The 24,864-nt window shown below is 39.5% G+C and overlaps 1 protein-coding gene across 1 annotated transcript in view; it reads right to left on the reverse strand.

Annotated features, from left to right (window-relative positions):
* Positions 1 to 2,050: 2,050 nt before the first annotated feature.
* The window catches only part of sema4ba (sema domain, immunoglobulin domain (Ig), transmembrane domain (TM) and short cytoplasmic domain, (semaphorin) 4Ba), a 69,061-nt gene continuing 46,247 nt past the window's right edge, over positions 2,051 to 24,864 (reverse strand). Inside the window, exons 3-16 of the mRNA XM_040131911.1 lie at positions 21,474 to 21,887; positions 11,052 to 11,212; positions 10,862 to 10,924; positions 10,126 to 10,224; positions 9,460 to 9,571; positions 9,145 to 9,261; positions 8,666 to 8,823; positions 5,739 to 5,920; positions 4,792 to 4,942; positions 4,206 to 4,416; positions 3,984 to 4,099; positions 3,392 to 3,549; positions 3,170 to 3,261; positions 2,051 to 2,961 (exon numbers count right to left, since the gene is read on the reverse strand). Of these exons, the coding sequence (XP_039987845.1) occupies positions 2,189 to 2,961; positions 3,170 to 3,261; positions 3,392 to 3,549; positions 3,984 to 4,099; positions 4,206 to 4,416; positions 4,792 to 4,942; positions 5,739 to 5,920; positions 8,666 to 8,823; positions 9,145 to 9,261; positions 9,460 to 9,571; positions 10,126 to 10,224; positions 10,862 to 10,924; positions 11,052 to 11,212; positions 21,474 to 21,591 (2,511 nt within the window). The 5' untranslated portion in view covers positions 21,592 to 21,887 and the 3' untranslated portion in view covers positions 2,051 to 2,188. The remainder of the gene's footprint in view (positions 2,962 to 3,169; positions 3,262 to 3,391; positions 3,550 to 3,983; positions 4,100 to 4,205; positions 4,417 to 4,791; positions 4,943 to 5,738; positions 5,921 to 8,665; positions 8,824 to 9,144; positions 9,262 to 9,459; positions 9,572 to 10,125; positions 10,225 to 10,861; positions 10,925 to 11,051; positions 11,213 to 21,473; positions 21,888 to 24,864) is intronic.

The raw sequence follows: 24,864 nt of genomic DNA on the forward strand, positions 1-24,864 counted from the left end.
AAAATCAGCCAGTGGTTATTTATGTGCTACAGTTCAAGAATAAAATTTAGTCCCTGACTGAGGTTGAAGCCACCATAACATAAAATAAAATAAACACCTCATGAGCACATAGTGTACAATGCTGACGGTATTAAATCACATGTATTCAATGCTTTCACTCCGGTTTCTGAGCACGGCCAGTAGCATTTGACTCTACAGCACTACTACCTGGTTAGATTATTATCCCAAGAGGCACATCTCTCAATTATGGTTTCAGAAGGCATTATCCGTTTTCCCCAAGGCAGATTTGTTATCAAATCCATAACCTGCATTGTACTAAGGCTTTTCAACGTCATGTGCAAATCCCATGCATTCTGAGTCGAGCAGTATGCCTTCCCGCATTTTTGTGAAATTTTAATTTTGCTGCCCGCATTACAATTCTAGAGCCAAACTCAAGTAAGACTTAATATTGTATGAAAAATGCTTTCAAGTTACTTTAACATCTGACTCATAAATTTAGTGGAAGATATGGTTTATAATTCTTTATTCCTGAATATGGAGATACATAATCAAGATAATTAAATTACACAATTCTTCAGTTTATTACTAGACTGGAATGAGTTATTGCTTTTATGGTTGCCTTTAAAACCATTTAAGCAGAGGGCATTTTCTTCCATCCATTAACACTCACCAGTTAATATGTATATCAAAGTTAAGGCTATACAGATGTGTTATTTAACTCAGGTTATGAATAGGTGTAAAATTTAAATATGTATTATTATTTCCCTTTGAGAATAGTGATATTTAAAACATTGAAGAATAACTTTGATGACTAAATGTCTCTCTATAAAAGAAACATTTGGCCACATAGTCATAATAAATATTTATAATCATGTATCATGTTGAGAAAAATCAACAGCCAGAGATGTACATTACGGTACTGGAACCTTGTCTATTATTGTTTGTTTTCGTGATGCCAGCCTCTCAGAGTTTCATTATCCTCCTTCCCGAAATACACCAAAATGGCTAAAATCTCTTGCATACTTACAGTAAGTGTAATGAGAGCGAGTGCGTGTGAGTGTGCATGTGGGGGTGTGTTTGCAGTGCCACTGATCCTAAAGTCATTAACAGTGCCAACACTTTTGTGCTTACTCAGTCTCGAGGTGAGGTTTTCTTGGTATTTACCCCACTTCACATTATTTACTTTGCATAGACCGCCTATCTCATGAAGAACAGCATGATAATACCTGGAATGAGCTTTTTCCCTTTATCACATTTGGTGGAAGAAAACCCAGTCGACAGCCAGGCTTCCACAGAGGAATATTTTTACCCACTAATAATACCAATACTTTTTTTTAAAAGCGTATGTGTCATTTATGACTATATAACCTTTGTTTTTTTTTTTGTTTTGTTTTTTTTGTGGTGTTTAATGAGTGAGGTGGTAAGGGTTTCTACAACATTTTCGCTGAGGCGATTCCTTGTTTGCGTCTTCTTTCTCTTTATGAATAATGGCCTCTTTTTGATCAACCTACTCAATCTCTCAGCGCGACTCTTCTTCTCTAAATTTTCTCTCTTTTGCTGTGTTATATTTCAGCCTAAAAAATGAGTATATTTGTGTGAATGCACATGGGCTATCTAAGTAAGTGTGGCAGGGCACTTTTTTTTTTTCTTTCTTGCCTGCCACTGACTTGTGAGTGTATATTCTGATGTGAGTGTTTACTTTGCTACAGTTCTGTACATAGTGCATAGCCATAACAGCAAACACTGTGTCCTGCTGCCAGGAACATATCTGAATATCACTCTGCCTTTCAAAGCATCACCTCTAGATTTTACGGACGGACTGAGTGGCAATGCTATGAAAGTCAGTCACTGAATCATGGTTTGCGACGCCACCTCTACGCCTGTTACATTCCCGTGAGCCATATGTGAAAGCATCAAATGTCTGAAGGCAAACTGGAACTTCTTCAGTGAGCTTTTTGAATGCACTTGAATAAGGTGAAATTTAAGTGTACATGCCCCACAGGGACAGAACCAAAAAAAAAAAAAAAAAAAAAAAAAAAGAAAGTGCAAAATCTGTGTAATGAAATGTCTCTCCACAAAGAGTCTGATGTTCCTCAGTTTTCCCTTTCATAGGGTTTTGTCTTTCTCAGCAAGTGCACTCTTTCCTTTCAGTTTAAAATGAGTCACTCCACATAAAATGAAGCCAGCCTCACACTATAGAGTCTTTAATCTCAGAGCCCAGTCTGACTCGGGGCCGTGGGCATGTGGGAGAAATCTCTACATGGCTCTCTCTCAAATTCAAAGGCCTCTTCTCCGACTCTGAGAAGCTCTTGCTGTTGTCAGGCGACGAGCACTCGTGCGGTGGAGTGCTGCAGATGTAGTTGTCGTTAAGAGTCTGGTAGCCCTTGTGATCTGACACTGACGCCGTGACTGTGTTGCCGTTGAGTGGCAAGTTTTCAGCCGGTTTCCCCACTATTCTGGGCTTCTTCTGCTGCATGCTGGAGCACTCTCCCTCCTTGAGCATGGACTTCATGTGGTCGCGGTTCCTGTAAACCACAAACAGAGAGAAGACCACCAGGGAAAACACCAGGAGGGAACAGACTACGATCAGCTCATTCCAGTAGGTCTTGGTGTTGATCTGCGGCGAGCGGGCCTTCCCCGGCAGGATGATGAACTCCTCCTGGGAGATATGTGGCGTATGTGAATGGCCTGTCAGGGTGGTGCTCTCCTGCTTGGCCTCGCCCCTCACACAGTAGTTTGCCAGCAGCTGTCTGAAGCCTTCCTCCACTGACCAGCACTCATAGGTTTCCTGCTTGTCCGCTTGAGCTACCACTACTAGCCCCCCCTCTGGGCTGGGGTAATGGAAGTGACCTGCGCTGTCACTGAACTTCCATCTCCTCTCAGCCAGATTCGAGCGCAGTTTGCAAGGCAGTACTTTGAACGTGTTGGCTGGGATAATGATCATATGACATGAAGACTTTCCTGTGGAAAGGCAAAGGAGAGACATAGATTGATCAGATACTACATAATATAAGCTGTACTGCCTTATCTGGTGCAGAATTCATAATGGTTTGACACAATTAACACATTTGTAATCAAGACTCAAATTGAAGTACATAAAATGGAAAAAACCAGTGCAGACTGCTGCACTCTAAATCTCTGACAGACTAGAGAAGAGAGGTTCACTTACGTGTAGGTGGAGGTTTAGCAAACCGTGGGCTTGGCACTGTCTTGTTGCAAATAGCTGATGTGTCTGCCTCATCTACATCCTGCTGCCAGGAACTAAAACACACATTTAATCAGAAAACGTAGGCAAATGCAGTCTCTTATCATGTCATATTAACATATCATAGAAATGTCTCTCTAAAAGCTGCAGAAATGTTTGTAGATTACTATGCAGAGGGATACATACTTTCTTGTTGAAGTCTGTCTGACATCCACACACTGCTGCCCGTTCCAGGCACAGTAAGGATCCCTGGAGAGGATGCACTCCCCGCAGCTCTGATAATTAGTGCAGTTAGCTACTGGGACCTCCACCAGTTCAGAGTAAGAGGAAACATAAAGCTGACCCTGTGGAGGAGAGATGACAAAGAAGGGGACAGGAAGGAAGTACCCCATATGCAGTTACTAGGTTACTATTTTCATCCAGCATCTTTCTGGTCTGACCGCGATCTAAATACAATTCACTTGGCTTTTCTTTATACCACTTTAAAAGGAATTTTTTCTTTGCCCTGAAATACAAATCTAAGCAAAGGCATGCCAGGGTTCGGGAAGTGTCACAATTCCAACTGTTTAAACCCCAACTGTTTGCAGATCCCCTGAGAGAAAGTTGCATGTAATCAGTTCATTGAACATGAGGTCTGCTTTGAGCTGTGACTCTTCTTGGCTCATGGATTCTCTAAACTGCCCATAAACGCATTTACTGAGCTTGCTATTAGTTCACACCACGGGGAAACTCTGTAAAACAAACTGGGCTTGTTTTCTCTCTCAGCACTGCACTGTACCTTTTCAGTATCCAGCTCAATGTGCTGCACTGGTTGGGAATCACGGAAGACCACCATCTCCTCGATAATGTGCATCTTGTTGTTGACATTGATGGCTTTATGAAGTCTTCCATCATCTAGAAAAGACATAGTATGACTTGAAATTAGAAAGAAGTCTTTGTGAATGTTGTTGTGAATGGATAACACAGGACGATACAAACTGACTGATGAGTGTGTTTTTACCTGTGCCAATGAAGAGCACGTTATGGGCCTTGTGTGCTGCCAGGACTCGATGGACCGCAATCTGGGTGTAGCGGACATTACGTTTCAGCAGGAGAGGCTGGCTGCGAATCACGCTGTCCATCAGGAAGTGATCTTTGACAAAATTCAGCACCTTGTCCGGCATGTGCAGCGAGGAGGAGATGCTCTGCTCTCTGGCAGCATTTGTGATACACTGTGGAGGCAACATGACAAGCCACATTTTGACATTTATTCACTGGATAATGACACGAGCTGCAGCTGTATTTTGTTTCTCTCTCTCTCTTTCTTCCTTCCTTTTTTAAAATTTATTTTTTTATTTATTTCTGTGATTTCTCTGTGACTCCAAGTCTGCCAGGAAATGAAAGCAACAGCAGTTTGATAAGAATCAGAAAGGGGGGGGAGGGTGACGCCTGCTCGACAGAAAGCTGCTGAAGCCTTGATCGCCAGTCAAAATTCAGGACGTGACTGATGAGCAGACAGGCACTTATGAAACCCCTCATGCAGCTGAGAAATACTGACATGTATGTGTCCACAGGTCGCCAGCAGAGGGCAGCAGACAGGTACTCACCGCTCCAGGCCGAGGCTCTGGGACCGGATGGTTGTATGTGTACCACTGCTGGGTCTCTCTGTTGACCTCACGGTATCGCCCATTGAACGCTTTCTCCACCTGGTCCATTGTGAAGGAACACACTGCAGAGCTTCCTGAAGCACCCTTGTACCTTAAAAGACACAGACAAGCATCTCAACAAGACTTATCGATCATTTCAGATGTATAAATCTTGAAGAAAGCTGTCTATAACCTTATAGAGGGGATGTTTTACATCAAGAGCCTTTATATAGAGACTATATGATTTTATAAATACTGCATTCAAGTTTAACGGGCCAAGGAATGCAGATGGAAAGTAATTGGAAGCCAAATCTGGTACAAAGCATCGCTTCTTCTCTCTTGTCGCTGTCAAAACACAAGTCCAAATTCCTGTAAAATAACCCCCTCCTCCAAAGAAATTTTTAATAAGCCACCCACAAAATTTTCTGAAATTGATAAATGAATAAATAATCGCAATTTAATTATTAACTGTTTAAAAAAATACTCTCTGTAAATTTTATCTCCCCACATCATGATCTAAATGTCAAAGCCTTCACTAACTCTGCTGGGTATGTAATTGTGGGGGAAATACGAAATCCCTTTTAATTTTTTTTTTGTAGTTTTCTGCCCTAAAACAGTCAATTTTAAAGATATTTAGTCTAAAAAATATCTGAATCAACCTTAAAATGTGTAATGTGTTTATTTGTTTATTAAACCTGCCCAAATTCCCAAAAATCTACAGAGGACCTTGGTGTCCTCAAAGGTAGCTATTGCCCTGCCTGCACTTTGTTGTTTTTTTTAAGAGCATTTTTAGGACATACCTCAGACCTTTTTCCTTGTGTGTGCGCCAAATCTGCACTGTATATCTGAAAGTATGAGTACATGTCTTTGGTGATGTGTTAATTAAAACAGTGAAAGTTGGTTCTCACCACTGAGATGTGAAGACTCCGTAAAACACAGTGTTCTTCCAGTCCTCGGGGCTGGGTGTCAGCACAAACATGTCTTGTATTATGTTGAACGGAAAACCATCATCGGGCAACGAGCACAAGAGCTGAGCCTTCAGGAAAGTTGTCCATTTCTTCTGCAGAACTCTCTCGCCTCCCATGTCACCCTGCAACAAAGATAATGTGAGTTTGAAGCCTTTTAATGTGTGGCCAGTAGAGAGTGCAAGAATACAAGGCTGACACCTCTCCGCAGTGGTGACTGTTGACAATGCCTCAGAAAAACAATTTGATACGCAAGTGTGATTTGATGGGATCTGACAGGCTTACAAAAGGCATGAAATAATAATGTGCACAATATGGTGCTTTGCAATTGCATACATTACATACAATAACATTCAGTACATATTGTATTTTAATATTATATTAAGAAAATTATTCTCTTTTTTAACCTTCTTCATGAATAAAAACAAATACAGTGTTGAGCCCAAGGGTGAAGCTGATACGATTAAAAAACATTCACCTCCTATAATAAAACCATGATAAGCAAAATCAATTGTACCCTCAAACACATACCACCTGAGGCACCAGACTTCTAGGTCATGAAAACAATATACAGTACATTATCACAACTGGCTTAGATTAAAAAAAAAAAAAAAACACTCAGGGCTTTGTGGAGGACAAATGCTTTTAAATTGAAAAAGAAAAAGAAACATTGTTCCCCGACAATCCTTCTTCACTGACACTACTGCTGTGATTCTGTGCCGTTGGCACTAACCTTCAAAGTGATGTGAGTGGCAGGGGACTTCCTTGACATGCAGACTAATTTGGAAAGAAAATCCATCTTTAAACCTCAGTGTGAAAGTGGTTCACAGTGTACAATGTATGAGTGTATAACTACTGTATATTCTACGGGGAGCATTTAGTCACCTGCAAAAGGTGACTAAATGTTTTACCTACACCAACAACACACAGGAACTTATTTTGGTTTTGGAAGACGACCTGGGATTTAAAAGGAGGATCATCTGCTGCACCAACCACTCTGTGTGTTTACATTCGCGTCATGGTATCAATTATTCCAATTTTCTCAAAGGCATGGATCTTAACAAGATGAAAGTTGGCTGTTGGTGGAAATAAGCAGTTTTAAAAATGTGCAGAGCAGAGGACCAAAGAGCAATACTAAATGATCTAAACTACATAAAATCCTTGAACATGAAGCTTCAGTTGAGTCTACCTTAGCATTACATTAAGCAGAGGAAATGGCAAGGATAGAAGGGAAGGGAAATTACACATAACCAATACTGAGCTTCTGAAGCAATTACTTATGGTAGTAACCCAGGCAGATAATGAGCAACATACAGTATATTCCCTGGTCCTCCTGGGCGAACCTAGTTTTGTAATTTAATGCCACTCTGTGCTTAAACTGAGTTCTGAATAACTGAAGCAAATGCATCCCATTCATTAATCCCTTGTAAAAGCATGCATTGTTCAAAAGGCTGTTCAAAAAGCTACGAACATGGTTGGCAGTAAAGGCTTCTCTCTGGGAAACCGAACAATTCTGCAAATGAGAACATGCTTTGTTTTGTTTGTTTCAAGCAAAACGTTGTTTATCATCCCATAGTTAGGCTCAATGAAGTGGAACCTGTGCACTAAACACCTGAATAAACAAAGAGCGAGAATGCAGCAAACATAATAAATGAAACAGGGGATTAAGAGAGACAGGGATAGGATTGCTAATTTACTTGAACAGGAATCAGTATACAGTATTACTTAAATTAGATGACACCATCTATCTGCTAAGAATTCACCTTCTTTTAAAGCTTTTTGTGTTTTGCATTTTACACTTTTTAAAATCATTTTTGATTTTTTTTTGTTTTTTTTGGGAAAACCTGACACTTTATTACTCATTTCCTTGTGGGTAGTCTGCAGCAGGATACTTATATTCAGCACGAATTTGAACCGAATGAGACAAAACATGAGTCAATATTTATATAACTCTTAACTGGAATGATTTTTAAAACTGGATGTAAGGAAGCACTGAGTGGATAACTGCATGAAGATGTAGAACACACAACCCTCGGGGCAGAGTCTGACTGTAAAACAGGCCTGTGATTCACAGCTGGGCTTTCTATGGTACCACCTTGGGGTTTATATCTGACGCACACACTCTAGGTCGTGTCTTGCCTTTGTATGACAGCAGAGTGACTGCCAGGACACACAACTAAAGACAGTTTACCTCTGAAAGTGAGAAAGATACTAGCTCTCAATATAAAAGTTTGATTTAAGATTGGATTTTAGGATAAGTTTGAAAAAGAAAAATATGTCTTTGCTGTCCATGAAGAACAATTCTAACTTGTCATGTTTACTCTGACGTGAACGTCAAACTGTCGGTCTGATACAAACACAAATACTGTGTGAGGTCTGCACTTCAGTTTAAAATGCCTCAAGTATTTCAACAGGTGATAATCCATTTATGCGCATGGATCTTGTGCTACAGTAATCCTAAGCCCTTTTGAGTTGGCTACTGAGTCCTGTCTGAACACAAATATTTGGTGAAACATGATAAGAATAGAGGGAGGAGAGGATCTGGAGAAAAAGAATCAAACAGAGGGAAACATGCAAGAGGAATGTTTTTCTGTAACAAGAGATCCTGCGTCACTGGCCAGAAGGACTCTGAGCTATAGTAGTCGTATTTAAGCTGTAAGAAGCTTTCAGAAGACTACATATACCGCTGTGTAGGAGCATTCCCTGAACACATGAAATGCACAAACACACAAACAACCCCCTGGCCCAACCATACCCCCCTTTCCTGGTCCAATAGATTCTTTTATTGATAGGAGGGGGGTGTCAGGAGGTGTAGCTCAAGGGTAAAAAGGCCCCTTTAGATGGACCATCTGCTTTCAAGAATTACTCACCTTACACACGCGAGCAATGCGTGACACAATGGTGTTGTCAAAGAAATCAAACTCCTTTCCCGCTTCACTGAAGAAGAAGTAAATCTTATCGTCATCGCCCACTGGGTTACCCTTGGGCAGGCTCTCCTGTATGTAGGCAGAACCAACAAAGGCCGGGTCTGAAAGAAAAGCGACATGAACAATACTGTCAACCTACAGTAGATGCAATTCTGGCATCCAGGGACAGGCATCCTTATTCCCTCTGACATCAACACACTGAATGGAAAATCCAGTTCCACCAGGGACTAGATTGCAGGTAAACACTTTTCATCTACTTAATCCCTAATGGTGTCATATTCCAGACATCTCATAAAGCATATCTGGCACAAACAGTTTGAGAATGCCATTTATCTCATGAAAGATGTGATATTATAGTGTATAGAATTTTTACTATATGAAAATATGATGAAAAGCACTGCCTTCCAGCTACAGCACCATACCTTGAAGCCAGTTGAGCGAGTTTTCTGTTTTTAGAGCGGTTCCTTGGCTTATACTCTTGTAAATGATGGGTTCATTTCCTTGGAAGTTACTGACTGTACCGGCATACAGCTCTCCATCTGCAATGCAATGAAGACCACCAGTATAATCACAGTGTTTACCACAAGAGAATGGGCTCATGCATCATGCCAGAAGTTATTCCCCAGTTTGTCTTGATATCAACCACCTGTATCTACCACCACCTGTGGCTTCTATATATCAAAACATTTAAACAAAACTTGATTTTATTGACAGCTGACGGCCATACTCAGACCTACCAGCCATGATGGCGGTGGACTTGTATTCAGGGTTGAACGGGCAGCGGCTTCGTCCATCCTCTGTAACAATCTCACCGGTATCACTCCTGACAAGAGAGAAATCTGCGGTGTTCTGGAAAAAAAAAAAAAAACACACCACATTAGTTGAAAAGTAGGGCTGTAACCTGCTCTGACATTGACCGACGTCCATCTGTCCCACAGTAAAAAGGTGGCCAGTTGGTTTAAGTTGATGCACAGGTCATCCCTGTAATGTTTGTTATGAATTGTTTTAAAAGGCTTTTAAGGATTTGAAGGAAAGGATCAAAAATTGGATCGATTCTGATATAATCTGATTGCAAGCATTAAATATTTTGATCCATTTCCCTTCGGCGCAGGGCATAATAAAATAATGCACATATACTTATCTAGCTGGGCACTGGCTCAGCCATTCTGCTAAGTGAGCTGAGAGGCAGGAAGCAGTATGAATCAAATTTTAGCTGCTCTTCCTCTAGAATCTAATAAACACCACATATAAAGTCTTGCACCAGGGGTAATCAAATAACTTTTCTAGAAAGGAACAATGACACAAGTTTTTAGATGCTCAAAAAACAAGAGATGCACATGTATGATCAAACTCTACACAGCTGGTCACTGCAACAGATGTGACTGTTTTATATTACCACTTACTATGTAACCACAGATGGGGCTGAAGGCGTATGTCCCACAAACGTACAGATGAGTGCTGTTCATACGTAGTAAAATCTTGATGTAGTTGAAGCAATCCGTCTGTAAGAATTTCATGCAAAAATGTTGAAATTTAATTTACCCACTTATTTAGCTGTATTTATAAAGATAAATAAGGCAGATTGTGTTTTGGATTTCATAATGTTTACCAAACATTGATTTGATTTCAAAAAGAGTGTTTGTTTTTTTTATTCCTTCATCCAAGTTATTTTTTTCCTGTTTCTCAAGTCACAGTAGTTTACAGAAGCTTTTTAGAAAGTAAAGATAAAATTCAATGAAAACAAATGATAACCAGATTTTTGTGCCATTTTTTCATAGAGTAGATTTGAGATCATTTTCAATTTACAAAAAAAAGAAAAAATGAATGACAAATATGAAAAATAAACTAACTTCACAAGGTTCTAGGTCTGTTGTATGTTTACATATAGCAGTGGTAGTGGAGCAGGCTGACAAAAAGAAAGAGTGTATTAGAGGAAAAGGTTGTTTGAACAAGAGGGGAAAATCGATTGTTGTAGAATGGAAAGTTACAACTTGACAGGAAATTTCCTGGGCTCTGCCCTGGGTTTGTTTCCAAAGTGCCTTGTAACAATGGTCAACTTAACCAACAAAGCAAACCCACAGTTATGTAAATACTGTCTTGAGTTTAGCTACTTGAGATTTACACCAGCAGTTCACTCACCTGCAGGTCTTTGCCTTTGAAACTGCATTCCTCTCTCTTCCTCTCTGGAGTTGTCCATGTGAACTGCAGGAGAGAAACACTGTCAGTCTCATACTGTAGGTTTAATATAGTCAGGTGTGTTACTTTCATATGAATACGGTATACTATATATGGTACTGCAGTTTACAGATGCCTGCACACTGGCTCTTACATTTCTTTGTAGCTTGACTGCGCTGATATCAGAGAGGTTGAGAGCGAAGAGAATCTCCCGAGCGCCAACGTACAGCATATTGTCTTCTTTACTGAGGAGGAGAGAGGTGTAGTTGAAGACTCCGCCGACTGTGAAACTTCTGGTCGTCCTCTCCTTCGCGTCTGGACAGCAACAGACACAGACAGAAGAGACAAAAGATGTAATTCATGCATTAATTGTGCTCAGGTTGAACAGGAAGGGGATGTCATTCAGTATATTATGACTGTTAAAAACCATTATAACCTGCTGAAGACAGAAAATAAATAAAGGCACTCAAATATGCAAATTAATTTTTGTGTGTGGTCACAACATTTGATGTACTCCACAGATATAGGACAGATGTTCTGTCTTAATTAGACACAATCGCACAATGTGTAACTCCAGACAAGCCTCACCAGGTTTCTCGTTCTCATGAAAAGTACACAGCCCAGAAACATTTTGTGTTTTAATAATGTTTAAATTTCATGAATTTAGATTTCATAGGGCAAAAATTCACAAATAAATTTTCATCACTGACATATGATCTACATATCTACAAGCATTTTTAAAGAAGTTTTTCCTGACTTTATCAGACAGTAGACAGTAGTCATTGTTGTGGGAGATCAATTTTGAGGTCATTTCACTCTCTTTTACTAATCACAACTAAGGATCTGAGACCCATACAGTATTTGATAGACCTGGAAAAAAACGTACGAAAACACATCAATATGTCCGTGTCTGTGTGTGCACAGAGTGAGGACATTTTGGCCAGTCCTCACTTTCTGTCACACCTTCAATGGGCTATTTGAGGGTTAGGACTTGGTTTTAGGGTTCAGGTTGGAATTAGTTTTAGGATAAGGTTAGGGGCCAGGGAATGCAATATGTCAATGAATGTCCTCACAAAAATAGAAGTACAAGTTTGTGTGTGTGTGTGTGTGTGTGAGTGTGTGCTACTTCAGCTTCCAAATCCAGCTCTTCATCAGCAAGAGAGAGAGAGAGACAAAGGAGGAGAAGAGAAACAGAAAGTTCCTCATATTCTCCTACAGTTTAATAAGTAAGTGAATGGCTTTGTTCCAGCACATTAACACCTCCTGACTGAAGCCAAGGGTTAAATCATCAACTCTCCTAATCACTGCTTTAAGGCCCATGTGTATCTCAGATTTGCAGCAGCCTGGAGGCCTTCGCTGCTGGCCCAGCTTGAACAACTTGCCTTAATTGCATTCCAGCATAAACAGAAGCAGTGAGCTGATGGAAACTTGAAGTGACTGAAGCTCTGAAACACAACCTGCGCCCCTGTAATGTGACGAATGAGGAAAAAAAATTATAGACCAGAACACTCCATTTATTATATTGAGGAATGTCCTCTAATATTGTTTTTCACAATCAGCCCCCGTGAGTGGAAGGTCTTTGGACCCTTTGACTCAGAAAAAAAAAAAAAAAAAAACAACAGCAACACCAACCTCCCAATAACTCAAATTGAATTGGTTCAAGTAATTTCATCATTAATTTAAGTGTATCCCAAATTACACAATAATATCATAATGGAACAATCCTTTCCACAGAGCCACCAATGAAATATAAATAAATATTTTGTAAGCAAAATTTTTATGGCAAACATTACTAATGGTTATTAATGCCACTAAAATGAATCTGAACTCTGAAGTGGACCCAATGTGTCATGCTGAACTTCAAATATACTATTGAAAATTAAAATATAGAATAAATATAGAGAAAACAAAAGAAAACAAAAACATAAAAGTCTCACAAAAAGCCCAGTCTCACTTCCAATCTGCCAACAGACAAAAACATGATGCATTATAATACTAAGACAGTCAGTTGAGTGCACTGTATTTTCGCTTTCTAGATTTATAAGAATCACAGGGATGACAGATTCACACTGGATTTAAACCACAGATGCTGGTGGTAATAATTACAGTTATGGGATTTCCCTGCATAAAACTAATTCAGTCCAGACAAAATAAGGTGTCATTATGTTCTACTGATAATAAGCACACTATGCAGTACGTACCTTTCAGTACGTGTGACCTGATATAACCTCACCTCAGTGGGTAGGTACAGGAGGTTGAGAGACTTCCTCCCCCTCAGGAAAATAACATGTTAATAGCAGTGCATCGCCACAGCAACAGAGAGCCATATTGTAGTTAAATCTGTCCGTAAAACCACAAGAGGCTCTGCTCTACTTTCTGTACATGGACGCATTGGGGCCGTTCTTTCTCCTTTTCACTATCATTACAGGATAAATGGAGTGATGCTCCGTGCTGGCACTGCCCCCCCACCACCACCACTCTCTCTTTCCCTCCCCAGAGCTTGGGTGAATTTAACTGGGATTTACAGAGAGAGAAAGACAAAAGCAAAAGCCCAAACCAAAACAAAAGGCTTTAAGCTTTAAGATATCTACACAATTATTCTCTGGGGTCAGATAACAACTGTCATACTTATTGACCGCAGCTGACGGAGAATAACAATAGGGCCCCTAACTGAGTATCAATAAAGAGCTCCAGGAGGGCTTGTAACTGTACAACACTTTCCATTCATAATTTAAGGAAAACATGAATCATCTTTCAGTATAGACCTATTGGTTTACACTTCTTTATTTCTCTGAGAGGGTAGGTAATTGTCAAATGGTATACTTTACCATCATATTTTGCCCATATTCTGCTCTCTATTATAAAAAGGTATGCCTTAAGGTCAGGCTTAAATTCAGCACATTGTTTAAAGCTGCTCTAATCAATATTTTATATAAAGAGTTACTATGGATGAGCTTTTTAGCATCTTTCCACTCATTGTTTTTGAAGTTACAGTCTGCTGCTTCAGCTAAAGCAATAGAGAGCCAAGTCATAAGCAACAACACAGTCCTGAGACCACAAAACCAGGATGGAATAACTTCTGGGGTTCAAATAGCGCGCAGACTGTTACCCCCGCAAACAAAATCACAAGCTAACGAGTGCATCCTCCTTGAACTTTTCCTAAACTTCCCCTCTGCATCCACCACAGTCTCTTAAAGAATCCCCTCTATTGTTATTTGACTGTCTAAGGTTGACTCCTGAGGGGTGTTTTCGTGACAATGCAGCCCCAGAAATGCTGTGGCGAACATCAGAAGAGGGAAACAGACAGGACGGTTCAGAGGAAGCACTAAAGAGGGGAAGAGCAGCTTGTATCTGGTGCAGTCACACTGTCAGAGAAGTGGCCATCATGCCACCGAAAAGATACAAAATACATCCTCGGCCTTGTCCATCTTGCTTTTCTCTTGTAAGAGAACCTTTGAGGAAAAAAAAAAAAAAAAAACCTTACAAAGAATACATGGTCTCCACTTTAATGTGCATCGCTGTACTGGAGGGATGTATTTTTAGGGCATATTTATATTGAAGTGGTTATTATCAGGATGCCATATGCGTTTACACAGCGGTCCATCATTCATCCATCTAGACTAGCTGCAGAGACCTGGAATATTTATGCAAAGGCACAGTGATGCTGTTGGTGGCCCAACAGCTTACTTAGACACTTAACGTTCCTTCAATTCATCACCCATGTTTTCACTTACCCTTACTAATATCTATTCATGCATACAGTTTATATGGTTTGTCTTTTTCTGCTGAGGTTCTAAGATATCCTTCAGCATTTAGAAAATACAACAGAAAAACTTAACAGGAGGCCGTCGTCCAGGAAAAATGGCCCTGTTACACTGGACAATCCACAGACCTGACTAAACATTTTTCACCGGAATTACTCTCTACAGAAGAAAAAGGTCTGCGGATTATCCTCAGTATATGGGACTTTGTCTCTGGAAAGACAATTTACGTAGAGTTTTTCAACTGTAATTTTAATTTCTTTTTATCACAAACAAAATTTAATTAAGCTCCATTGTATGGGAGGTGAAACAACTTTCAGAAGCTGATGTGTTAAAATCTCCTAGTTAAATGACAACGGAACAGAAAATGAAACAAAACCAAACTTCTCCCCACTCTGATGGACTTAGGATGGAAACACTGGTCACAGACAGACAACATTCAGTGTCAAACTCAAAAGTGAAAACACTACAGAAAAAGGGAACCAGCAGGCAGAGCGGGGGGATATTACACCTCACTGTATCACTGTTACCCTTCCTAGAGTTTGATAGAGCAGCATTCTCTGGTTCAGAGCACTTCATCCGTGACCCTTTATATAAGTGCATGAACAGCACACTCAGTGGTTCGACCTCTGACAGCTGTAAGCAATATGAGATCATTGCCATTATTATGCAATTAAAAGTAATTTCTGCAAATGACACTGCTAAATGGACTGAAATACCCGCCTGGATTGGCTTACTAATCTATTTAGAGGGGAAATTAATTATATTGGGCTTAAAGGAATCCTTCAACATTTCTGCAGCTGATTTCCGGATGGGTCTGTGTCCAAAAAAAGTGGAAGGATAATTAAAAGCGTGGAACATCCCCTCTAGAGGGGAATTGTAGAGTAATTTGTCCTTTGGTGACAGAGATCTAAGTGCCTTCTTTTGTAGGGCAACTATAACAGGCTGATTGAATCAGTGCCCTCCCTTATGAGGGGGCTGCCTTTATCAGTTCTTACAGCTGTATGTTCAGAAGATCAGACAATTGCATACCTCATTTAAAGCACCTGTTCTTATTTACTCACTGCAGGACTATAAGAAAACACTGTCATGAACAAATATACCATACATCAAATAACCAGTGAACTCAACAAACTGGACACTGAACTACAACTGGATCAGAATCTGTTCATTTGTAAACTTGTTGTTCCAAACAAGTTAGACTGAGGAGACTAACAGATAACAATTATTGTCAAAATTAAAAATAAGGAATGGCCCTGACTTTAGTGCTGAGTCTTAGCAATTTTTAATTTTATAAATGATTTGTTGTGGTTATAGTCCACTAGTAGATGCCCTGGAAAAAATCATCGCCTCTCTTTATAGAGATCAAGAGCAAGCAATAGATTCATGATAAGGTCATTTTTAAGGAACATCAGAAGCCTCATTTCCGGTCTTGTGACCATAAACATGACCTATTCTTGTCTTTGAAGGGACATAAGAGATGCTTGCAAGCACTAATCTTGCAAGAACAAGACTCACATTTTCAGCAGTGTTGAATGTGCACAAGAAGCTGCATAAACTGCACCTTGATAAGATGAGCATTTAAAAAAGTTATTAAACCAAGGAACCTAAGAAAATAGCCATGAAGCTATGTAATGACTAACCTTAACCACCATATCTAGTTCAGTATAAACTGTAGAAGTCCAGTCTATCCAGTAGTTTAACTGATTGAGGAATCTTTTGAAGAGAGATTCAATCATCAATTTGCTATTGTTTGGAAATACTCTGTATCTTGATCATTAATGTCCTTTAAACATTTACACAACATGATAAACAGACTCAACAGAAACAAATTTAGTCTACCATTAAAATTTTTTAGTTTCGATCATAAACCAAATTGTGAAATGTTTATGAAATACAAACTTATTAGACTTTGTCAAGGATAAAACAATACAGTCCTGGATGTATTTCCATTGTTGTCCCTGGTGTTTTGTTGGGCATTCGATGTTTGAATTTAATTTTTTAAAGCAAACTGAAAATTTAAAATTTAACCAAATGAAGAATCAATTACAATTTTTCAGGAAGCAGAAAAGGTAAAAATATCATAGACACCCCTGAAAAAACATAAAAGATAATGGCTGTATGCCATTTTAAATATAAAAAAAATATTAAGATATTTACCTTCTACTAGTGAATACTACTTAGCACCCATTGTTTAGCCCTTGGCTAAAGGCAGGAAGATTTGTTTCCTCCATAATCAAAGGAGGTAGCTCGTTCCTCTCCTTGGCACCAGCATACAGAAAGGAATCCATACCCATCTTATACAAGGTAAGGTGAGAACAGTAGAGCAAGGCCAGGAAAGCTAATTCCTGATGTCAGGGATGGAAAACTGTGATACAATTTATTTAATTTGTTGAAAGCGAGAATTGACAGCTGGGACACCTCACCATTGGAATGAGCTTGTGAAGATAAAGACACAAGAAATGATACTAAAGTGAAGTAAGGAAGTCTACTCAGGCAGAGCAAAAAGACAGCAGGCACAAATCTCTCTGTCTTCATCTGCCTACTGTACTTGCTCAGGGACTTTGCTCGGGATTGAACAGATGAACCCTTGTAAATCCAATTGCTTTGAGAAGAAGTGATTAAAACCCTCCGTTGAGAGTGAAGCAATGGCCACTGCGACAAGACACCCGCAGTGCCAACAGGATTCCCACTGGATCAGTGTCAGAGCAATGCCAGAACTCCCACTACTGTTGCATTGTCTGGTGACACAAGACAGAAAACAGGCCACACTGGAGCCCTAACCAAATTATTCCCAGTAATTTTAAACTAGCTATTAAGAGCTGCTGCTGAATTGGTAATTGTGCTGGAGAATAGACCTGGGAAGCTGAAGGACAGGGACTGAAGCATCTGGAATGCATCAAGACAACAGGCCAAGGGGATCAATTTACAGAGAGATTCATTAGCCAAGCTGTTCTCCTGCTGTTAGTATTGGTAACTTGTGGGGCTGCATCTTGTTAGCAGGATATTGTCTCCACTGCACCATGCTGATGCTGAGATTGGTGGCAATTTTGAACACAGCTTCAGGAAAAAGATGCTGGAAAGTCATTTTGTAAATGCTGCAAATACTGTAAATGCTGAGGAAATTGTAAAGTGTAGAGATAAAGTATGCGCATTACGTATTCACACAGCAGGGATGAGCGATAACAGGCTTTGGTAATGCAATTTACTGGAGGATGGAAACTAATCTGTTAACATTTAAATAAAACACTTTCCCCCAATATCCATTACACCTGTAGTTTGTAAAATAGCCTGCCCCTCAACTCTAAAAGCTCCTTTCCCATGAAAAATGTTGATAGGCCAATCTGTTGGTCAAGGAGCAACAAAAGCTGACCCCGGATTAAGCACAATAATGTAAACCAGCTGCTAGTTCATCAGGAACTCACCATGACCCCTTCTCCTCCAGTGTGAACAGGGCTGAAGTGTCAAGAACAAAGAGACGGTACATGAGGTCATGACATGTCTCTAACTGTACTGCAGCACCCTGCTCTGACCAGCCAGATGCTATGCTGTGCATATACAGTAGGAGCAGAGACAAGGTGTCCTGACAACGCCTTGAAAAAGAACATCGAAGTACTGGGAGTTCTACAGGGTTTGTTGAGTTTGATTTATGTCCCACTCCACGGTGGACTGGAAAGAGTGGGTGATATAAACATCAGCAATATCAGGATCAATAATCTGCCTTTTCATGATGAATTGAAAATAATCAATAAAATGGACACTGGTCAATCACACACACACACACACACACACACACACACACACAGTGCATTGCTGAGTACACATATTACAGCATCAAAAAATCAACACCTGTTGTATTCACTGCTGTATGTTTAAAATCAAAATAAATCACATACCGTTCTGATACAGGTGAAATCTATAGAACAGAGCAAGGTTGTGTAGTGTTCTTTTTCATTTTATAGCAACCAACGTAACCCTAAAATCTACATAGTACTAAAATAATTAGTTGATTAAGTTAGTATTTCAACAGAAAATTTACATTAAATCTGTTCATCAAGTGAATTGTGAACTGTAAAATACAGCATCACAGAAGTGAACAGTTGCGGTGAACAGTTTCACAATATAATTGAATTCTTTGGTTTTATGGGTAAGCAACTTTTAAGGCTAAAACTACCTATTTTAATTATCGATTAATTAGCCGATTATTTATTTGATTATTTTTGGACATAAATTCATAATTTTCTATACGAAATGTCAGAAAATAGTGAAAAATGCCCAGAGCCCAAAGCAAGGCCTTCAGGTTAGTTATTTTGCCTGACCAACAACTAAAACCCAAACATATTTATTATTATTAATAATAATAAATAATAAATAATAATAAATTATAATTATAATTATAATTATAATAATAATAATAATTATTATTATTATTATTATTATTATTTATATTTATTGACATATAAGAAAAAAGAAAATGAGAAAATCTTAAAGATGAACCCAAAGAGTTTTTCATATTTTTTTCTTTATTTACTAATTAATTATCAACATTGTTGTAATGTCAAAATCACTTTGGGCTCTGTTAAATTTTGTTGGGCCCTGATTACCACTGCCATTAGAATACTTGATTAGTGATAATTAAAGTAATAAGTTGCATCCCCATTAACGTAACTTTCGATACTGGTGGACTTTAACAAGTCTTTAACGAGTGATATAGTGAAGGATGTTAAAGCATTCATACCATTAAAAACCGTTGTTCATCTATGTGGCACCAACAAAGTATTGAAAAGCTGTTATCTCACTTGTCACCACTGTCATTTTGAATTACTTGAGGGTAGCTGATTCAGATGGTCTAGACATGACCGCTTTTAAATAATTAAATAAGCTTTACTCACAGTGTGTCTGTGGGCATGGCCCCAACACAAAATTAAAGCACGACTGTCCAAACGCATGATGTCTAACAGAGGGCTGCATAGATCAACAGGCAAAGACAACATATGGCAACATAAATGGCTTATAGGTTTGCCTTTAAAGTGTTCCAACACACTAAGCCGTTCAGCATGGTCTGCATTAAAGCCTGGAACAAAAGAGGAGAAAAAATCAGATGCAGACCCTACTCCATGAACCCATGATCCATCCTGATAGGCACATAACGAGAACCAGACAAGTGTTCACACTATGACATATACAAATCCCCATTCATTATTCATGGCAGATTACCCTCTTCATTAAGGCTGAGGCGGGGACCAGGGGACAGAGGCAGAGCAAGAAAAGTGGAGTGGAAGTCAGTCTATGAAAATGTTACCGAATGGGAAGCAGCCAAACAGGGCTCTGGCCTGCCTACACTACCAAGGTTAAAGCTAACTGGCATCCAGATAGGACAGAGAAGACCAGAAACCACGATGAGACCAGGCAGTTTCTGCTGTATAAAGTTCAGGTCCCTGAGGCCCACAGCTCTGCATTCTGCTTTGACACTCTAAACACAATGTGACAAAGCTCTTCTGCGGAAGGTTAGAAAATGTCTGTGTAGCAGATCCAACATTGCTACAGAAAGACAACTTCTATCACCAGGCCCCGCTAGCCTTCGTCAGGTTGTTAAAGCTTGTTTTGTGCCTAACATTAGTCTTTTAAACACTATCATCTTCAGTCTTTTTAGATTGACTCTGTCAGACACACTGCATAACCCGGCTAGTAAATTTCAAGTCACTATGAGCCCTTAGCCATGTCGAGATCGGTCAGAAGGACCTGATAAAATTCACTTCTTGCTAAGTTTTATGGGGGATCGTAACTTCTTCTGTTGTTGAAGGTCAGAGCTTATCAATGTGGCTAAAGTTACAGCAACATAAATGCTAGTACAGAACAAGCTGATGACTGAGGATTAGTTTGGTTAGCTCTAATAATATTACCGAAATAGACACAAGATCGAAAACACAACCTTCCTATATATCTATATATAGATATATAGATATATATATAGCATATATACAGCAGGCCTCTGATGTGGGTTTTGCATGTTTTATGGTTGTGTTTAACATTGGCTGCATGCCCTAAAAGCAAATCTTTCCATCAGAACAGGGAGAAGTGTGAAGCGTCTTTTCAGTAAGAGATTGATGATGTGTGTTGTTGTGAAACGCTCCGGCAGGGCTGAGGTGTGGGCTTTGTTGAGGCTGCCAGGTGAGAGATATTACCTGTTGGTGTAGAGGTCCTACAGGTTCAGACAGGCAAGACGGCGGACCTGCTCAGAATTATCCCCTTACTGGAAAATTTTAATCCATGTCCATAATAGATTATCAAGAGAGTTCTATCAACACAATCTTCTGACATTAAGATTGTAATGATGCCTGAACGAGAGTCACTAAACCGCAGTTCAATCATTGATAGCCTGCACTGATCTCATAATCCATCATTATGTTTAATTTGTAAACAAAAAAACAAAAAATACAGATTATATAAGAGCAATAACTCTTATGAGACTATGTCAGGCTGCCCTTAGTACGATGTTGCAAAATAGGCCTATTCATTTCGTCATTATGTCTGACCTGTAGGTACTTGACAGAGCCACACTGATGGCACTGCCATTCATAGTGCATATTTACATGGATAATAAATCATTATGGTGCACTCATCTAAATCCTTTTAGCTCTTACAATGGACATATATGAAGCGTATTGATTTTTTTTCAGTCGAAAGAGCTAGTCCTGTAGGCAGCCTTTTGAGTCTACCTTGCACGCAAGTGACTGAGTGATGAATGCATGTGATAGTAATGCATTACTGCAGTGTCATGGTTACTCTATAGTCAAGAAGTTGATAAAACTTACTGTAGGAGAAGGTGAGACGTGGAGTGACATCGTTTTCCATGACAGCTGTATGAAAGCAACAAACAAGCAGGAAAATGCAGGCTGGGAGACATAGCCAAGCCATACTCATTGTCCACATGCCTCCTCAGGACCGAGGAGCCAACTTGCAGTATTTGCCTTTCAGGGTTTTGGGTAATTCATGAAGAGCGTCTTTTTTAACCCGTGTTTATTTTTTCTCTCCCCCTCTCGCTCTTACTGCAACTCCAGGCTCCTTGAATGGAAGGCCTATGCACTGTTGTGACGTCACGGCACTCCTTCGGGGCTGCAGACGATGAGGCTGGTTTGAAACGACGACCTGTGACTTCAGAAAAAGACGGAAAGCCTCCACTGATCAGCCTCCATGCGTTCACAACACCACAGCGCCTCAGCTCAGATCTGTGAAGATGAAAGAAACAACATTGATCCAAATGAATGCACTGTATACGCTGTTGTGGGGTTAAATGCTGAAGTCAGATTGCTAACATGCTCACAGTGATAATGTTAACATGCTGATGTTTAGCAAGTATAATGTTTATCATGTTCACCATTTTCATTTAGTGCATTAGTATGCATAACATTAGCTAATTAGCTAATAAATTAACCAAATTTCATGGCAATCTATCCAATAGCTGTCAAGATATTTCAGTTTGGATTAAAATTGGTGGACCAACCAACTGAAAAGCAAACCCTTTAAAATATTATTTCCTAATAACTGACAGTAGTTAGCACAGAGCAGCATATTTCTCTTAACAAAATCAAAAACATTTAAAATTAAAAAAAGTAAGAAACTGATATTATTGGGTTGATCATTAACAGAATACTACGTGCATGAGTCTGCTCAGGTCAGGTTAGGCCTATAACAGTCACTACTTTGGATGATACACATTGTCCCAGAAATAATTGCGATAAACGATATTATTGTCATTTTATGCCAATGATATAATAATATAACAGGATAATAATGCAAGTATAGAGTGTCATTCATTCCTTAACAGGCAATATACTGCTGTATTGCCACTGTTTTTAAACAAAGTTGACATACTAGCCCGTTTGCATTAATGGGCTCTCCTCTCTCATTCCTCTTAAACCCAAAAATGTTCCCACAGAGGAGCAATGGACTGCGGCTTTGAAACCAAGTGCATTTGGATTTATTCTTCTAAACTTTCTGGCTGCAATTATTCAGTCATTGGGAAAACACCTATTAGCCTCGAGTAACACATTATCTTTACTTCGGCCTGGTTCACTGTAGCTGTCGCTCTGTGTGCATGTGTGTGTGTGTGTGTGTGTGTGTTTGTAGGAGCTGCCCGAGCGTTGCCCACGGTGAAACTCCAACAAAGATAGCAGACAAGAGGACAGTAGCAGCGCGACCAGAAATGACAGCAAAACGTGACTCAGCATATTGTCTCTCTGTTCTGTTTTCTATTCGCCTTAGGCGCTGTGAAAAAACGCTTAGGTGCTGCAACCAAGTCTTATAATCCAAGTAAATACCCTGCTGGCAACATGTTGGCTAAAATGTTGGTGACTTTCTTATGTTAACAAACACAAATGTAAACAAAATATCGAGGTCAGCAAAAACGATCAGGGACATGTCCATACATTGTACGATAAGTGGATAACTTAATTATCGTGACAGGCCTAGGCCAGGTTATTTTGATAGTGTCAGCTACTGACAAATAACCTTACACTCCAAAAGCCGTGAATCTCCATATCTGAACTTGCTCTACTGTGCAATTCACAGGAAAGAAAAGAAAGCGGAGATTTCTTGGAAATCTTAGTTAATAGTAAAAGTAATAGTTCTTGATCTTGATAACAACTCATATTACAGGAATTACAGGAGTTGCTTGCCATAGCTTTCCTCCATTGAACTATTGTTTTATTACCGAGTAGTGAGAAAGTGTGTATATACACATTATAACCGTTGATACTGTAAAATGTTTTGATTCCCAAAGGTCATTGGGGGCTTTAGTTCTGCTTGTAAACAGTTTTGGTGAGGAATTTATGGAGATAAAAGTGTCCAAAGCCAAAGGAAAATTATATATTTGCATGGGCATGCTGTTCAGCTCTCATCTACTCAATGTAGATCACAAATGTTTAGCTTTTATATGTTTTTGCCATTTAAGAGTTGACACCGGGTAACTCATTTATCCACAACTTGTACAACAACTTCTTAAGAACACATCAGAACAAAGCCACAAGATAACTATTATACCAGTAATGGAGTTATGAGGCAATTCAGTGATGCTGATTAACTGAACGTAGTGAGACATGAGGGGAAACTCAATACAGACATCTAGGTTCCAACTGGAAACACTCCATTACAGTTGCCAAAGGGAGCTCCTCATTAAATACAACCAACGGGAGGCTCAGTTTCATGTGAGGTATGGCAATCAATAGCAAAAGGTAGCGAGTGAAGCTATTCCTGGTTTCTATCAAGGGGTCCCTGACTATTAGTCAATGAACAGTTTGATGTTTGCTGCAAACAGACATCTGAAAATCTGATCCTACCCGGGTAGGTGACATTTGGAGGAGCAGGAAGGCCACAATAAAGACCAGAGAAATAGACACAAAGAGAGTTACTCCTACAGCAGTAGAGACAACACACAAGACATGAAAAGTAAGAATACAGGGAGACACATTCTTTTCTGTCAATTTAGCCTTGGATACTCTTGAGGAATAACACTTAGTGAAGCAAAGGATAAATTAAGTCTCTTTCTTCCAAGTTAAGTTGTTTGAAACAGGGTGTTTCATTAAAAGTCTTTCAAAAATGAAATAATGATATCAACAGGAGAGCTAAAAGATCAAAATCTATCACTCCTTTTTCCACCAAAGCCAAAGAATTTCATCCCACAGCAGCGGGACTGTGACTCTTAATGATCATAATGACAAAAGCAGATGAGGTTATGAAAGGCTTCTGCTTTGAAAACTCTATGCTAGGTCACTGTCTGTCTTTCTGACAATGCCCCCTGCCAGCAGCCTACGTGATGTCAGTAGACTTTAACATATAATGGACAAGGAAGGAGCCATAAGGATAATTAGTGTCCTTTGTGTGGAACAATTCAAAGTGAGACAACACTTGACCACCAAGCAGTGGAGCTAACATTAACTCTGGTTTTGTGTGACACTCAGAAAAAGAGTCCTGCATGCATCCAGCTGAATTTGACTGAGGATCATGGAGAGATCTAGATTAAGTGTGAGCGAGAGAACAAGGGCCCTTTTGAAGGCACTGAAATCTATATGCAACTCTGCACTTCGCTGCTCTCTCCTGCATGATGCATAAACTGAATCATCCCTTTCACTCCCTACACAGACGTGTGTAGGGAGTAGGGATAGTGTGCTCTGCCTAAAAATGTGGTATTAATTTCTTGGTGATTAA

Source organism: Xiphias gladius, chromosome 8, assembly GCF_016859285.1.
Source record: "Xiphias gladius isolate SHS-SW01 ecotype Sanya breed wild chromosome 8, ASM1685928v1, whole genome shotgun sequence".
Taxonomy (NCBI): domain Eukaryota; kingdom Metazoa; phylum Chordata; class Actinopteri; order Istiophoriformes; family Xiphiidae; genus Xiphias; species Xiphias gladius.